This window comes from Astatotilapia calliptera, chromosome 12 (assembly GCF_900246225.1).
Source record: "Astatotilapia calliptera chromosome 12, fAstCal1.2, whole genome shotgun sequence".
Classification (NCBI taxonomy): Eukaryota; Metazoa; Chordata; class Actinopteri; order Cichliformes; family Cichlidae; genus Astatotilapia; species Astatotilapia calliptera.
Genome location: NC_039313.1, coordinates 6,274,017 through 6,292,622, shown reverse-complemented (window position 1 = coordinate 6,292,622; position 18,606 = coordinate 6,274,017). Strand labels below are relative to the sequence as shown.

At 42.8% G+C, this 18,606-nt stretch overlaps 1 protein-coding gene across 11 annotated transcripts in view; it reads left to right on the top strand.

Annotated features, from left to right (window-relative positions):
• Positions 1–18,606, top strand: part of arvcfb (ARVCF delta catenin family member b) — a 261,628-nt gene that overhangs the window by 122,600 nt on the left and 120,422 nt on the right. Inside the window, exon 1 of one of the 11 annotated variants that reach the window (XM_026186590.1) lies at positions 6,502–6,815. The exons of the other annotated variants lie outside the window; for them this stretch is intronic. Coding sequence (XP_026042375.1) covers positions 6,795–6,815 — 21 coding nt within the window. The 5' untranslated portion in view covers positions 6,502–6,794. Of the gene's footprint in view, positions 1–6,501; positions 6,816–18,606 lie in introns of those variants that run through there. 11 annotated transcript variants of the gene reach the window in all.

Sequence of the window (18,606 nt, the reverse complement as noted above, 5' to 3'; positions counted from 1 at the left end):
GAGACTTCTACCTACTACACTGCTCAACCTAAAAGTAAAATGCAGAAGCCATGTGCCATTATTATATGTTTTATTCAACTTGCTTCAACATTAAGAGTCAAGTTCGTGGCAGTGGCCCATGAATCAAAGTGGGAACTGCTCGGAAGGGAAGGGTAAGTCGTTTTTGTGTCTCATCTTGGTCCGGAGCTAACGTGGAAGGACAGAAATTTTTAATTCAAGGATTATGCAGATTCTTCTTGTTCAGGTGAACAGGAAGAGAGAGAGGTTTGAAGGGATGGGCTGTGGGCTATTTATATTCCTCTGGGCCAGCTCAAATCTTCATCCTTCAGATCAGCTCCAATGTTGGTGGACTTAATGCCTGTCCTGCTGCACCTCCCTCCCATTTGATCACAATCCATTAAACCATTACCCTCACTAAAAGCACTAAGAGGTGCATCTGAAATCTGCTTCCATTTCCTTTACCATGCACGACATAGGTGAACAGACAGGCTAAATATCTCTGAAGGGCACTACCTCGCCTCGGTGGGAACATTCTGCGTAACATGAAAGTCTACTTATACTCTTGAAGACGGGCACGATACTCTCCCATCTAACTGACTGTTCGGCTTGGTTGTTAAATCCAAAGACTGAACCGTGTGTTTAAAATAGAGCTCTTCTTTTGCACGAGACCCCCAGCGCCACCTGAGGAATGTGACCTAACCTTTACAAGCGTCCAGCAAGATAACTAAACAAGGCTAAATGGAAAACAGTCTTCGAACTTTATAGTATAGCTGGAGGTGTTCAAAGTCTTGATTTAATTATCCCCATGAGTTTAACATACCGCTGTGACATTTTTACTATGTGACTTACAAGCATGTAAACGGTGATCGAATGAGAAACAGAAGCAGCATAGAGCCTTATTTTTTTGGGAGGATTTGCCAGAACAAAGATAACTGTTTTTTTTAATAGATAAGATTTGGAATTAAACCTTTCTTTTCTGTTTTACTTGAGTGTTCTTTAATAAACGCTGATGCAGTGTGAATATTTAGGTACATTGCCAGATTAGGGAGCGAGTTTCATCCAGGCCAATAATTTAAAAAAATGTTTGATTGGCAGAGTTGTTTTCCAAGTTCTTAGGAAATATCTGCAAGCCTGCATTTAGGAACACATTAAAGGCGGACAAATCCACTAATGAAAAAAAAAAACTCAGTAGAATCTACTCAGTAGGGGAAGCCTTGAATCTCAGCAGGTTACTTTACCTGGAATTAGTGTAAATTCTCAGCTCTTTTGATGGAAACAGAATCAAACCTCTTGGTGTTTGCTGCTTCCTGCAGAGCACCACTTTTGCACCTGTGTGCAATGCAGCCATTGTGAGCATTCAGACTCTTTGTGCCTGTCCCATCGTATAGCACCACAGATTCACTAATACTTGTTGACTCTTCAATGTGCCCGACGGACTTTTAATGCAACCTGGCATCGCCTCGGGCTGAGGCACCCTACACATCTGAACAGACTAGGAAAAGACTTGACATTATTTAGTCTGAAATTTGCGATGCTTTGCCATTGTTTTTTGTTTGGTTTTTTTTGTTTTTTCCCACTGGGTTGCACACGCACACACTTGAAAAGATGGCACAGTTTGTCTTAAACTGGAGCAGGGATGTAGAGTCCTTGTAATTGCTGGGATATTTGAAAGGAAAGGGGCACTAGTCTCTGAATTGCTTCACAGTGTCTAACAGTGATTGTTGAATGTAGAGAGTGATGACAATGGCACAGGAATGTGTAAAAATATCAGCGCTCTTTACACTCCTCCTTCTCCAGGGACTTTACTGATCATTCCAGGCCGAGATAAACACAGTCATCCATTTACTTTCATTACTTTTATCTATTCATTTCCAACAGAATTCCCAAGAAGCTCACTGTTGTAAACAGCGGCAGCCAATTCTCTCCAACAATTGTGGAATTTAAGCGGACGTGTAAAAAAAAAAAAATTCTGATGTTAATTAATTGTTTGATTTTAACTCCAGAAAGTAAGCTGCTCAACAGGGCCTCCAAAGTGTAGCGCTTTACAAATTTGCCTAACAAGCAGAAGGTCTCCAGTTCAACTCCAGGATCGCACGCAGAGCCCTTTAAAGTTGTGTTACGAAGTAAAAGAAATAAAATCAAATATGTGGAGCTGCCTGCTGTGTTCGCCCCCTGTAAATAAAGGAGAGGCTGAAAGTAAGTTTTTCTGCAAAAGTAAGCTGCTCATCTGTCTCAAGATAGGTTTCTCAGGGTTTTTGGCTAAAAGATGGAGGCCTTAGGCATTAGTGCAACTGAAGAACTCAAATAATAACCATATATAACAATAGACATCCTCTTTGGACGACTCCATTACAGATGCAAAAGACATGCTGAGCTGAAATGAAGGCGACAGAAAGCATATTTTAGGCCGTAAAAGTTAATGATTTGCTGCATGTCATCGTCAGACGGGTTCAGATTCTGCTGTTTGCACCTCTTTCAGTGTCCCAATTATGCATGACGAGATGGAAAACAAGGAAAAGCTTAATCCGGTTATACTTGTTTTTATAAATCTCGCTGTGCAATTACGGCAGTGCAACATAAAAACAGAAAATAGAACCTTTTGATCTGAAGTGATGCCATTTAAAAGAGCTTTATTTCCCCAAATGAAGGGAAAATTGCCTTTTTGCACAACAAAAGCCCCCAGTAGATTGGACTCTAATCCTCTGCATCGCTGACTAGTCATTTTTCGAGGGGAAAATAAAACATGATAGTATTAGATAAGGGCTTTTTTGCAAGCTGTGCCATTGTTAGGATAAACAGCAGTCAGCCTACAGCAGAGCACATCATCTTGCCCTCAGACATACATATTGTTTGCCATCCGGCCCCTGCGCTGTGCAGTGATGGTCTTAAAACAACGCAGGGCAGCAAAGTCAGATTTATCTTTGAAATGACTTTTTATGCATTTTTTTTTAAATCCTGTTTTGTGTATAGTGGCATAGTTGGGCCAAACCTACTCACCCCTTTATTAAAGCTTTATGACAAAGTGCTGTTTCCTGAGAAATGTGTTCTGGGCTCATTGTGAAAGGAATTCAGAATTAAATGTCATTAATCCCTCTTTTGAAATTGAATATTCTACAAACGTTTTTTTACGTAATGAAGCGCCACATATATTTTCAAACTGCTGTAATGGCTCCTCACTTCTGGACCACCTTTTGTTACTCCTCAGTTTTTCTTCTCTGTGAAAAGGTGGAAAAGCATGATTTTAACAGATGTAGCTTCATCCGAGTTGTCTGGCTGTCAAAGCGTGCATTGTTGCCAAACATTAACCTTTCTACCATCTGTTTCACACCATACACCCTGACAGGCTAAAGCCGACTTCTGGACCTTTGATTACAACTCTTGGATTATTCATACACCTTGTACATGTTTTCTACAAGGCCTAGGTGTAGGGTTAACTAGACTCAAGGGGATACAGCATTTGTCTGACAGCAGTCTTCTATGCTGAACACATTTTAGGCCTTATTTTAATATGAAATCTTGATTGTAATGTACTGTCAGGGTTTTTAGTGTGCTGAAGCCTGTCTTCTCTGCTCTTCCACTGTTGCTCATTGCTGGAAGGGAATGCCTTATTATAGGTGCCCGAGGTAGAGATGAAAAGATCTGTTTGTCAATGAAATGATGAAGACTCGCACGCCTCAGTCACCGTGTGTGACTGTGAGATTTTGCAGAGATGCTGATGAACCCATAAAGTATGACTCACTCCACGATTGTGGTGATCCCTTGAGTTTCACCCAGAGCCAGACGGTTATCACTATGTGATGTGTACACGCTTCCCCTCCGGATGGGGAATCCTTCTGACTTATACTCTTACTTTTCCCTCAGGGGAGATTTTTGTGAAACATCTCAGTCACTGAAATGGACTGCAGTGCAAGCTGATATAAACATTCATGCTCCCCTTTAGGAATCATTATAACTGCCTTGGTGTTCCTCTGTGTTTTCCTATAATGCTATTATGAAATAAAAATTTCAATTTGCAACCAACCCATTTTAATGAATCACATTCCCATCAGCCTCACCTGCACTGTGCTTAGTTCCAATAACCAAATGTTAACACGCAAAATGAAGATGGTGAACAGATGGCAAGCTGATGTTAGCACAGCTCTGCCCAGGCTCTTAGAGAGCCACTGGGGTAGTTACAGATATATAATCTTGATTAAACTGCATGGAAATCTGGCAAACGATAAACACAGCATTAAAAACAATAAATTGAGCAAATGCAGAGCACGATTTATAGCTAAAGTAAAGAGCATTGTTTCTTTTCTCATCTGCTCCCTTGAGCATTCCAAAGCACTTAATAGATTTTTAAAAGGGTTATGAAACTCACTCAGTGTTTAAATGGCTTAAATGGAATATGATATCGCATATGAGAGAGAAATGCACTTCAACTTTTTTTTTTCTTAAGGTAATGTTGCTTGGCAGAATTCTAAATAGTATTGTTGAAAGTAAATAGATCTAAACGCAGTGGTGCATGCTGGGCCAGGTCTTTCATTAAGAACAAATGGAGCAGTAAGATTCGAGGACATGAACTGCCAAGCTGGTGGAATGCAAAACCTCAGCCATTTCCCCTCCGTTTGGGATTTCTCCTTTCTCCGTTTGAGTCTTTTAGTGCAGTCATCCTTTCTCTCTCTCTCTCTGCTGTCTTTTCGGACCTCTCTCAAAGTTGTCCTTAGCTAAGCTTCCATCTGGGTTATTAGATTAACATTCCTACTCGCTCTTGGTCACAGTCACAGATATTTGAATGCGAATTCTTTCACGTACGTCCCTCCCCTCCCTTATATCAAGTGCAGCGAGAGGAACGCCACAAAGAGCTGGAGCAAAGGAGCTGTGTGTGCTTGTATGTGTGCAGGGTGTAAAAATTTGCAGAGTATGGGGTGCCTCCGCTTCAATAGGGGCAACTTTTGTTTTGTGTGTGAGCCACTGGCCCCCCTACACCTCCCTCCTCTCTATCGCTCTCCGTCTATGCCAACAAGGGGGAGGGGTCGACAGGCTGACAGACAGACGCAGCTGGAGTGCATAGAGGGAGCTGGTCCCACCCCGCTAAGATGCCAGAGATAGACCCAATGAGAGAAAGAGAGGGAGGAAAGAGAGTGCTGCTACATTTCCAGCTCTCGCTGCCTGTCTGTGAACCCTCCTTTTTATTAACGCACCCAATTTTCTCAGCCCTGGAGGTTTTTATTCTCTGGCTGCCTAACTTTCTTTTTGTTGAGTGAGTATAGTGTGTGTATGTGCGTGAGCATAGGGTTCAGCTTGCCTCTGGTCCTTTTTTTTAGGCTCCTGCTTTTGCTACTGAGGGAAGATTCTGCCTTAGTCCTCTACCTCACCAGTCCATAAACAGCCCAAATACAACATCTCTCCAAAGGAGAAAGTAGGGGTCCTCTTTCATCTGTGAGAAACCAGCCTATTTACAAAATTACAGTGGATGTGAGAGGATTTGACTTTCAAAGTAAAAGTATTTTGGTTTTCCACAAGAAATGCCTGTTGCAAAGCACTGCTCAGTCTTCCTGCTGCCATATAAATGAGCAGATCAGCGATGTGGTCTGTTAGGTCATGGAATTCAACAGTCTTATGACATTCTGATGGAAGTGATGCAAGTGTCAGTGTTATTTTTGGCAGCAAAAAGATATCTATTGCAAAAATTGAAACTACTAGAAAAAAACTATCTACACACTACTGCAGCATTATAGACATAAATTTAGAAAAAAAAGAAGATGCATTATGCAGATATTCTGGAGTTAGGTGTAGGATTATTGCATTGGTAAAAAGTTATTAATTCTTTTGGTTTTGTTTGATAATTCTCACTGTAAACTCTCCTACATGTCTCTTAAGGTCCACACAGTTTACACCATTACTGTGATTATTAACCACATACATGACATTTTGAAGTCAAACTTTACTTGAGCAACTCAAAGCACTTTTGTCTCATTCACCCATTCACACACAAACATATTCTCACAAGCACTTTTTCTATACATCTTAGTGCCTATTGTAAAAGCGCTATACAAATACAGGCCATTTACCATATTGTCTTAACATTCACTCTCCAGTGAATGCAAGAGGAGCAACTCAGGGATTGCCCAAGGATACTTTGGGATGCAGAGTGGAACAACCAGGGAATCGAACCACCAACTAACCTTCTCATTAGATGTTTTGCTCCACCTTATGAGTAGGGATGGGTATCGTTTAGGTTTTATCCAATACCAGTACCAAACCGGTACTTTTGAAACGGTGCTCGAACCGGTGCTTAAAGAATGGAGAACACACACTTTGTCCAAAAACCTCTTATGTTTAGCTGTTTTTTTGTAAAAAGATAACAATGTTAGCCTTTTCTGCAGCTTTAGGGCATATATGGTATCTATCTATCTATCTATCTATCTATCTATCTATCTATCTATCTATCTATCTATCTATCTATCTATCTATCTATCTATCATGAGCGTCCGTAATCATTTTACTTTGAAAGGCACAGCGCCACACTTCCGGTGTTTCCCTCGCTAACTCCGTGTGGCTGGACGTAGCCGAGTAGAGGATGGCTGCCTGCATCTGAGCCGCTGCCTCTGCGCTTACAGAGGGAAAACCCAACGTAAATAAACCGGGAAAGCGTGAGGAGACGAGAGGAGGAGAGGAGGGAAAGAAGAACTTTTTCCGACAGGAGGAAGTATCTATCACACGTTTCCCCGGGAGCTTTTTCTTTTTTCCTTCTTTCTTTCTTTTTTTCTTTTTTTAAATTTTGCTGGAACCAAACGGGATTTTGGACCATGCCTGCTGAAGTGAAACAGGTAGTGCTGCCGTGCCCGCCGGTCTGTTTTCTGCCCCTCTTACCGTATCTCCAGCCTCTCGCACTCTTCTGCTGTCTCCCGTGCTCCCAGTTAATTGTTTGGCTTCTGTTGCGTTAGCGCTCTTTTTCATCTGGTAGCGTCACTCTTTATGGCTTTCATGTGTTTTTTTTTCTTTCGCTCACTTGTATATATAAGAGCAGTGATTGTCAGATTTATCGATGTCCTTCAGGAGGAAAACGCGTGCGTGCGACTGGTTAGCACATACACTACATGGACACATGTGCAGTCCGTGTGCATGTGATGTGTCTGTGTGATATTTACATGCATGTGTGCAGACTGCTGCAGGACATCAGATATAAGAGTATTTACTTAGACCACTTAGTGACCATTTGACTCTGAAAACACGGCCATGAGATATGTTTAGTGGTGTCTCTGTGCGCGCACATATGCGTGTGCTGGTGTGATTGGCTTGCATCAAAGCAGCAAAGTGACTTACGACTTCTCTGACACATTCATGGGCTCTGATGTGTCAGTACCACCTATAGAATGACTGCTTACCCAGAGACGAGCAGTGAAGTATTGAAAGTTTGTCCCTGATCATCGCCTGCAAGGCTCTGAAAGCGCCCAGGCCAAGATTTATAGCTCACAGGGCTGTATTACCAGGAGTGTGAGAGACATGGCATTAAAACCCTTTTGTCTTTCACTTGCACAGATACCGCAGGAATGTGCTTTTGTTAGGTCTTGCCAGTGTGTTACTGTGTCTGTGTGGGTGTGTGCGTACCAGGGCATGATGTGCATACATTATTGGAAGTGTTCCCTGTGTTTGAAGCGCATCCACACAGGCAGCCTACACCATCACAACACTCCTTCCCCAGCCAAGCTTGGCAGCGCTGAGATGCTCAGAAAATAAAAAAGAAGGAAGACGACATCCAAAAACAGAGATAGTGGACGAAAAAAAAATGACTGAAGGAGGACAGTCTATCATCCGCACTTGTTTCCTCAAGAAGGGTGGAGTTACTGAACCTCTGTCTGGCAGACTTAGAAATATTCTGTCAGCTTTCCATACGGCTCTGATGATAATATGCTAACAGTTGCCCTGTGGATGAGTGCCACCTAATAACCGGAGGAGCTTTTGCCAAAAATAGGATCAGATTTTTGGGCATCTGGGCAAAAAGTTGCCTTTGACTTCGATTATATGATTAAGATGAAATGCATGCTAACAACTTGAGACCATTTCCTCTCCAAAAACATCTTGAAATGGGTCAGAGAGGTGCCCCTTAGAGTCCATGACCCTCGTAAGGTCAAGATGTTTCACATACTTTATGCTCTGCCGGCATCGTGGTGTGACCTTTTAAACTCAGATGGACATTCCTCAGATGGGGGAGCACCTGCTTTTGACAACGCAGTAGTTGAGGTGTGTTCAAGTCACCCCTGTGCCATAAATGGATTCATATCACGGACAGTGTTGGGTTTTTTTACTGGTCTTTTTATTGGGTTTTTAAGGACAGTATGGAACAGGAGGTGAGTTCAGTGCAGTCAGCTTAGATGGGATTTTACTGAACTCTGTGTGTCCCTCAAGACGTCTAGTGGCTTTAAATCTCTTGTTATGCTCGGACAATATACTCGGGGAAATGATGATGTCTTGACCTCATCTTAATACTGCTGCAGGGCTTATGGCAAATGAGTTTTTGCCCACTCAAGATTACTGCACAATCCACAATTGGTGGTGGTGGTGGTGGTGGTGGTGGTGGGGCCTGCACCAGACCACATCTGAGTTAAATATAACCTGACCCTTATTTTAGAACTACACCAGCTGGGTAGTGCTCAAATCCTCCGAATTTATTCACAGAGGCCATAGCATCGTCTGCTCGTGAAAAATAGAGTAGATCTGGAGAAAAGGAAAGCAACCCAGGAGTCATCAACTTGCCAAGGTCTATGAAACCCAGCTTTGCTTTTTCTCGGCAAACTAGAAAGACCTGTCTGAGTAAGAAAGTAATTAATCAGTTATGCAGCCAAAGACTAAAAGAGGTCTCATCTTCAGGCTGTGAGTTACTGCCAGATTCCTGACAGTGGGGTTTTCAGCAGCTGAGACTTCTCTCCCTTATTTGATGCTCTTTTATTTCTTACAGAAATTAAAAAGCTGTCAAATTTCTTTCTTGTGGGCTTTTTTTTTTTTTTTTTTTTTTTAATGGCAGCTCAGTCCTTATGTGTATTTTTTCATTCCTTTCTTCAGGCTCTCCCTTTACTCCTGCCGAAGGGGTTGGGAAGATCAATATTTGAAGACATGTAGAGCATGCAAAATGCCATTGTTTCGGCAAGAGGATGTCATACAAATAAAAAAATAATGCCAATGACCGGAAACATATAAGCGTTCAATAGCTGCTGCGAGTCCATCAATGCAAGGGGCTGGGTGTAGGATGAGGGATGAGGAGGTGTGATCATATGGCGCTGCGCGGCTGGTGATACCAGATGGCCTTCCCATCACACAACCTGTCCATACTGGCCATACTCTGTATGTTTCCCATACCGTTCCCATGGCTGCTCTTATTGCATGACCTATGACAGAACATGGTTTGACATGTCACAGTATCCGCACGCCAATCACACCACCGCCTCCTGCGGCTCTGTTTTTGGTTTTAAGCAATCTGAACTTAATTTACAAGGGGAAAGCCGACACCGTATCTGTGCCGCTTCATGATAACTACCCGCTGTGATCATGTGACCTGTGCCGCTTCCCCCGTCAGCACATGTAGCTTCTCAGTAATGTAGGTTGCAGTCACTTTGTCTTTTTAAAATTTTTTATAAGCTTTAAATATTAAAAAAGACATGTTTTGGTCAAATGCTTTATTCATCCAGTCTTTTTCAATACAAACTGTTTTTCTGCCTCAGATGCTTTGTCATGACTACATGCCAGTGTCCCTAGTGTAAATGCTACGCCGCTGATACCAGACATCAGCCCAATACTGATTCAAGGATCTGTGACAACTATAATTAGGGCTGTTCGATATAACGATATATATCGGACGACGATATAAAAACGTCTATCGTTTCACTTTACGCTATCGTTTGTTTCGTGGTGTTGCAAAATAAACTGTTTGCGGCAATATTTTTTTCATTGTTTTGATGGTCACTGTAGTGGCTATATTAATTTCTTAAAGTTCTCTCTTTCTCTTATATTTTATATAACTGCACTATGGATGGACAAGCGCCTGTTTTTATGCGTTGTCGTTAGCAACAACGACGGTAACACCATCAAGTGTCCGCTTGTTTATGTTCCACATAAACCTTTCACAATAAAGCTCAAGATCCTGTTGAGACTTTTCAAAATAAACTGAATCACGTGAGAGAGCAGATTATTTACGGATGAGAAGCAAAAAAGAGCCGTCAGGCGCTAAAAAATAAACCTTAGACTCAAACGTTAGAACAGGCTTTTCCCCGCAGCACGCCGTGTAATAAATACTCACAAAGAAAACGGCGGCTGTTACAACTTATGTCTAAAAATGTATCGTTTCATGCATCTGTTAAAACACTCCAGCTACATGACGCGCAGCTGGAAACACTTCACGCAAGACGAGCTGCCCGAGATTCACAGAATTTACAGAAAATGTTACATTTTTGTGATTTATATCGTTATCGGGACGATAGAATTCTTATATTGGGATATGAGATTTTGGTCATATCGCACAGCCCTATTCTGTTCAGTTCTTTGTTATTCTATGATAAACATTAACTAGTGTGCACATGCCGTGCCATTTGCTGGAACATTTTTCTCTGCGTTTGAAAACATCATTGGGGAAGCCGTTTAGAGGAGCTACATGCTTTCTTTGTCAACAAGTTCTGTTTGCTCACGCAAATTTGTGATTTATGGGCAAACATGTTGTGGTCAGATGGGTTCACAATGACAGGAAAGCCTTAGTGGCTTCTCTTTTTGCTGTTTCCTTTGCTGAAAATGATCTTAAGCCAACTTTGAGAGAATCAGCTAAGGATGTTTTCTGCAGTTGGGCTTTCTCAAATGTAGAACGCATCAGGAAAGAGACAGATTTGCTTTTATTGGGAAGTTGGTGGCACTGAATGTAGGGCTGCACAATTAATCGTTAGAAAATCGCGATCTCATTTCCAAATGACAACGATTTTTTAAAAAAAGAAAAAAAGATGACGATTGTACCGCATTTTGATCCGGGACATAATCTGCATGAAAACAAGCGCTCACTCTTCCTGCTCAGCAGATTATTTACGGATGAGAAGTAAAAAAGAGCCGCCAGGTGCTAAAAAATAAACCTTAGACTCAAGCGTTAGAACAGGCTTTTCCCCGCAGCACGCCGTGCAATAAATACTCACAAAGAAAACGGCGGCTGTTACAACTTATGTCTAAAAATGTATCGTTTCATGCATCGGTTAAAACACTCGACTCCAGCTACATGACGCGCAGCCCGAAACACTTCCCACAAGACGAGATTCACAGAATTTACAGAAAATGTTACATTTTTGTGATTTATATCGTTATCGGGACGATAGAATTCTTATATCGGGATATGAGATTTTGGACATATCGCACAGCCCTATCTGGCAGTGTTGAGACACAGATGCACATATGAAATACACTGAAGCACAGAATAGTGCAGAGGAGGCACAAAAGCACTGCTGTAGATAACAGCTAAGCACTGAGCTCAAATCAGTGCACATAACTTTGGAAAATTAGATGAAGAATGTACTTGTGAGTCAGTATTTAATTTTTAATTTTCTCTGGTTTCTTGGGGTGAGCAGTAGGAGGTGGTGCTAGTATTAAAGTATTGATTTAATTCTTAGATAACAACAGATTTGAGTATTTGCATCCAGTCTAAATCTGTGGCTCATTCTTTGAGGTTTCCTTTTACCAGAAATGTGGTCCACCAAGTGTGTTAAAACTATAAAAGCTATTTGACCCCAGCAAGTGTTGCACTCCACTATACATTGTAAAGTTGTTGTTCTGTATTAAATGGACATGTTTATGGTGTTTGCATTGTGTGGCTGTGTTCTGTGGAGGACTAGGGGTCAACCCTTGGCACATCAGAGACCCCTCCACCCCCTTCACCTCTGCTTCCCCCTATATCTGTCGTAAGTGATTTGGCAGGCTGACAGTGTGACTGATGCAGAGCCTGCGCTCGCTCACTCACTGTCTGACCACTGGCGAGAACCATAATGCTCTCTCAGCTTTCATCATCACGCTGATGGAATTAAAAACAGGTGAGTGGCAGTAAATTGGAAGGCTGGAGATGGATGCCTTCATACGGCAGCCTTTGGAAACAGCAATGGGGAGGAGAAGCATTAATTAAATGGCAGCTTATTATCTTGTAAGAGGAATTTTTTTTGTTCCTTTCCAAATATGGTAAGTCTTCTGAAGGCGAAGTGTAGACACGCTATCAGCCTACTCTCCCTTCAACACACAAATATGCACACACACACACACACACACACACACACACAGGAACAGGAACAGCAATTGGATCCTCAGCTTATTTACCCTGTTTGCCTGGAGGCTACGTCCAGGGCAGGTCTGTTTAGAAGGAAGTGTGCTGCATGGCTTCCCTGACTGAGTCCAATAAACACCTTCCTATCTGTGGCGCTGGAAGCCAACAAGCAACGAGCTGTGTTTTCGATCGGGTAGATAAGAAAGCCACTTACCCTGGAGAGAGCAAAAGAGGCTCTGTCACATTGTGATAGAGACTGACCAGAAAGCCTGAGAAAAAGAACTCGTGGAACTTAAATAAAAGTTGTCCTGGAATCTACGTCGAGGCTGCAGTTGCTGTTGTGACAATATTTACATGATCGTTTCATGTCCTTGAGCTGGTGCGATTATATGATACTAACAGTGTGCTCGTTACACAACCTGATGACCCGTTGTAAAACATTTGAGCGGCACTTTCCTGTTTGAGTTTTTACAGTAACAGACTGATAGTCATTTAAGAAAAAAACGAAAAAGGGACTCTTCTCCTTAATGAGGCGATCTGTGGAAATTATCTGGTGTGTGTATGTGTGTTGTGTCGCCACTGTAATTGGCTTTCCAGTAGGGACTGTGGTTTAAGTTGCAGATGTGACAGGTCTTTGGGCGGCAGCACGGGCAACTAAAGAGCCCGTTGATTGATGGCACCATAGCTGCAAACACCCGTTTCTCAGCACCTCCGTACTGTAGAAAAGAAAACTGGCAGATTTTGGCCCTAACTGACAAAAAGAGTGTACCGTAACTCTTTCACTATAACAATGACTGATTTCCTGCTAGGCAATGAAAGCTATATTTCAGTCTAGTTTTAAGACTCACCATAAGTGGTTTTACTGGTATTGTGTGTTCTATTTGTCAGAATAGAAGAAGAGTACACAAAGAGCTCAGTGGGGCTTCCTCGTTCCCTTTTCCCACTCTTCCGTTACTCCATGCTAGGAACACTGCTGTCTGAACCTTTAATCGGAGAAGGGTCTGGTTCTGTGGCTACGGCTTCTTTGACAGTTATCTATAGTTCATATATGGTTCCCCTCCTTCATCCTGCAGCTGGGGACCTCTTAGAGAGGCCCTAAAGAGGGGGGTCAATTCTTCATAAAGCTTCTCTCAACTAGAAACACAGGAACAAATGTCTGCCTACTTCTGCATCGCTCCTCTTTAACTCCCTCCAGTACTATTCACGTGGAATGGGCAGTACATGCAGCACAGCCACAGGGTCTGAAGGAGCAGGAGGGCGGCTCACGCTCATCTTGCATGTTTTGTCTGGACTTTCTTTTGAGGGATTAGCCCATTTCCTCCCTCTGGGCAGGCCACTGGAAGCAGTCAGGATGGTGGGGAAAGCATTGATCCGCCATCATCGTACCATCTGTCTCATGCTGCCTTCTGGGATTAATGATTCCCTCTGACAGCCCTTTAGTAGAGCTCCATCACTGCTGTCTGACCATTCAGATTGCACTGTCATGTGGTAGTGTGAGGAACGTGCACGCTGCGTCTTTTGGTTTATGGTGAAACATTAGACTCTGTGGGGGGGGGTTTCAAGGCAGCTGATTCTTTCAGTGAAGCTACAGCAACATAAATGTACAATAACAAAGACACGCATAGCATACCTGAATGATTGTTGCCAGATTTGCTGAAGCAGACTGACTAGCTTAGTGAGGCAAACAGCTGCAGTCAGTAATATGCTTGTTCGTATAGTATGTGGCATATGTGGAGTATATATTTACACCAACTGTTAAATTCTGAGCCGATACAAAAGGTTAAAATAATTTTCAGCTTTAGAACAAGTCAGTCATTTAACTATTCATCACTTTGAACAGTTTCCCTGCACAAAATTAATTTCACACAACATTAAAATAATGACCACTAACACTTACCAGTTTAAACAGTGTCTGATATCAGTAACTGGCTAATGTCATCCTGTTTGCAAGTATCAGTTTTCAAAGAGAATATTAGCCATAATCATTTTTTTGCTATCTATTGGTGCATCCCTAGTATATATGGATTTGAGCTCGACTGATATTGGACTTTGGGGACTGGAGGTGTTGTGATATAAACTTTGCATAGTGTTAGTGTAATGTGTAAGGGAAATAAGGGAGTTGGTGTTCTGTGTAGTCTGCAAACCGGTGAGCCGTCTACTGTTAACGTCGGGTCAGCAGCGATGCATACTCTGCTACATGGGCTCCAGAGCGTGCTCAGTGTTGTAAACACTGATATACTGATTTATTTAACAGTGTCTCAGACTGAAAAACATTATTGTCATATTTGAAGTCTGTGTACATCCACCTTACTCAAAGTTTTTGTTTGTGTCAAGAGCACGGGCTGTTTCTGGACTCATAACTGTAGAAAAGAAATGCAAACTGATACTAAACCTTTGTGGATAATCCCAGCATTTAAAGTCGTGACTCTGTTAATATGTGATTATTTTAGCTGTGGGGGATTCAATCGGAAAAAGAAAAAAATCCAACAAAAAACAGTTCTTATCTAACAGTAGTAGATCCATGTCTTACTGAGAGCTCAGTCACAAAGCCTGTTGGGTATTTGAAGTGCGAGCTAGCCGTTGCTGACCCGCTGGCAGTTGAAGTGCGCTGATGAGGTCCGCCACTTCATTAGAATGCTGCTCTGAACCCCACAACACACAATAGTTGTTGTAACTGCTTGTGGCTTCTGTCCAGGTTGAAAAATAAAATAGAATAACTGAGGAGGAGAGAGGGAAAGTCCAAACCACTGTAAGCTGACCGGCCTTGGGGGCTGCACCGGGCCTCAGCACTGCCTCAGCACTGCCGCAGAGAAACGTTATGCTAACCAGTGGCAAAAGTTCAGCCAAACCAGGAACCTCCTAAAATGGGAAAGATAAACTAGTTCTGGGCTTTTTGAGAGTTGCGGATTCTCTGTGCAGACAGTGGCTTGTACAGAGTTCACCTCCCTCGACAGTAAGAGGCCTCCACACGCTGAGCTGCCTGTCGTATGATGGCACAGCATTGTTCCACATCTCCTCATCAACTCTTGATATATGCTCAGCCCCTTTCCCAGAGGAGCAGCTACTGAACAATGGAGCGATGCGCCTCCTCGCACATTCCACGAGGCTCGACTGAGCTGTCTAATGAACCTCTATTGCATGCGTGGACTCCCCTGACTGCTGGGGCTTCACCAAAAAAAAGAAATACCATCTTGCCCCATCACACACCCTCCCTCCCACTCATATTTAATTTGTTTGGTATGTGTAATAGGCTGTGAAGTGGAGTATGGCGCAGTGTTGATCTGTGCCAACCGGGTCTGCAGATACAGAGGGACAGGTGCCAGCCATCCACGCAAGGTGCCGTACTTAACACTCTGCACTGGGTTGGAGAGAGTACAATCCTGGCCCTGTGGAGCGGGCTTTTAGAGTTGCCAGTATCCTGTTGCTCCAGCCAAGCAAGCTTTTAGTTTAGTAATAGGACATCATGTCTGCATGTTCTTTTTTGAAGAGGGGGCAGCTGAAAGTTGCAGAGAAAGGGTTGTCAGCTGCAGGCTGGTAGAGCCACAGTAGACATGAAATAAAGTGCATTGACTTTCTTTCTGCACACCCAGGGAATTTCAACGTGAACACAGAGAAAGCTAAGAAAGATAAACCACTTTTCTCAGTAGCGGTTCATTTGTTTACAGCCAGCATGACTCGGCTATCACAGTTCATTATGTAATGAAACACTGATGTGGTGTTTTACATGTAGCAGCTTAAATTGCATTTTTGCTGTATTGGGAGAGTGTCAGTGTCTGACAGAGTGGGCAGTCATGGTCTGATGGCCTGGGTGCATTAATTACTGAGCCATTAAAGCACCTTTTTCCATCAGCGTTTGTGCTTTTCACATCTCAATAAACACCCCCACCCAAAAAACAAAACAAAACAAAACAAAACAAAAAACCCCAAAAAACAGTGGCAATAATAGCTCTAACCTCTGGGCGAATGCAGCTGTTGTTTTTATCTGTGCTTGCAGACTTTCTAGAACAGAACTAGTACAGCTGTGGAGACTGAAACTGCAAGTACATCTAAACTCCAGTGTTTTTAGAGCAGTTTCCCAAAATGGACCTTTGGCTGCTATCACCATCACACTCACATGGGTATTTATTTCCCTGTGGCTTTTTCTTGGTTTCCCAGCTACCTTTCTGGATCCTTGGAGATTTAAAGAGAATTTCAATTTAACATCCTGGTTTGTCAGCAGCTGTATTTAGGCCCTTTTTCTTTTCTTTTTTTACCTCTTAGGATTTAGGATGTGTCAGAAAGAGTGCGCTAAACCCTGCAAGGATCTCGAAGTTAAGCAAACAGCGCCTGTTGACACAGACCTCCTCGAGTTCCCGAATTCTTTCCGTCATATTCAAGTACAGTTAAGAAGGGCTTAATCCAATAAAACCCGCTTTTCGTCTGCTTTCTGGTGCTCAGTCCCTCCTAAATCTGACTGTGTGTCTGCAGTGTGAGGGGTGGACTCTGTTGTTTGAGCCACTAGGGACACACAGGGAGTATTTTCAGTGTCAAGGAGCAGCTACATTCCAGACTTGAATTCTCATTGGGGAGCAAGCACTCATTCCTCAGTCTGCTTCAAGCCATAGCCAACCTCCCCCTGTTTTCAATGTGACACTTGTCCTCGGCCCTTCAAGTATAATGTCCCTGAAACACTGGTGCTAATTAAGGCTGCCGGTGTCTGTAACTGGCCCGCAGAACACGAATCAGTGCCCTGCTCGGCCATCGCATATTCGTCACTTACCGGCGAGAAAAAAGTCACAGGAGACCAGACTAAGTGCGCCCTTTCCTCAATCCTTCATGTTCTCACGCCACTCATGTTGTGACTTTAACACAGCGCTGTTAAAATCTTGGACTGCTAATGGTGATGAAAGCAAAGGGTGCTGAGTGCTTTACTACCTTCTATAATTACCTGCAGAAATGATCTCAGATCCTCAAATCTTTTATAGAATGGAAACATTTTTAAGTTGAATTGAAACTGTACTCTAGTTCTGTGGTCTTCAATCATGGGACTACAAACATTAAGATCCTCCTTGTATCACTATATGATTTGACAGTGGAAATTCCATACTGGCAGAAGCAGCTGTGGTATGTTAGTGGGAACGTGCCAATCTGGCACAGCAGCTGTAATAAAACTGTTGGCTTTCTGGAGTGCTGACGCATGTAGGTACGGGCAGATAGGACACCAGTATACTGTGACGCATGTTGTGTGCACTGGAGAAGTTGCACAAAGAAAGTAATCAAATGGGAAAATCAATTACATTTTAAATCTGCCAAAGAAGTGTACGGCATGATGCTATTTTAAAGTCCTGTGAGATTATTTTTGACCAGCTCGGTGATTGCAGACAGAAAAAAAAAAACAAGTCCCTATCTGATAGTGTTCACACATCACAACACATTGTGCTTCCACTATAAATGCAGTGTTATTTCCGTTCTATTTGCAGTGCTTTTAACATACAATTTGGCCAAAATTAGATGTTTCTTTGGTCCGTTTCTTTCTTTTTGTTATTTTTTTTCCTTCCTGTTTTGTTATTTAACCCTAGCTGTAAAAAAACTAAACACCCACCCCCCCTCCTCAAAAAAAAACCCCAACAAACCCACTCTGTATATCAGCTCTAATTCATTAGTACTTTATTTTTTGGAGTGCTGCAGTTTTCTCAATGATGAATATGCAAATATGTTCATGTTCCGCTATATTAGCAATGACAAATTGCCTCAGCTCTTCAAATAGTCCTGAATTATTCCAACAGATCTCTCTGAAATATGGTCATCGCAGCAGTTGGATACTTAATCTGAGGGACTGTCTTCAAAGAGAAGTCTCCTGTAACCTCTGCCACGTCGCTGTGTGGAAAACACAGCAGGCACGTGCACAGAGACCGATTTCAGAATTGCAGGCTTCCGTCCACGCTCTGCAATCTGAAGCTTGCAGGCAGCAAGACTGGCATGATGTCTCCAGTGCTCCAGCCCCGGAGCCCAGATGCCACGAGCTGCCGCGCTGCACTCTGGGCTCGCAGCTTTTCTCTCCAACTTAGCTAATTAACGTTCGCCTTCGGCCAAATGCTTCTGCCTCTCTCCTGCCATGGCAGTTCATTTTGAGACGTCCTCAGTGCTTTGAGTAATCTCTCTTCCTGAGAGTTTGAAATCCCAAACCTTGGCTGTTTGGTGCCAGTTTGCAGCACCTGATCTCCCAGAGGTTTGCTTAAAGTCAGACTTCAGCACATTATGCTGATATGCCCTGTTTTGTTTTTGGGGGGCGGGGGCGGGGTTGCAGAAATGTGCAGAGTTTACAGCAGGTGCTATACAGAAAGACTTTCTTCTCCATTTCATTG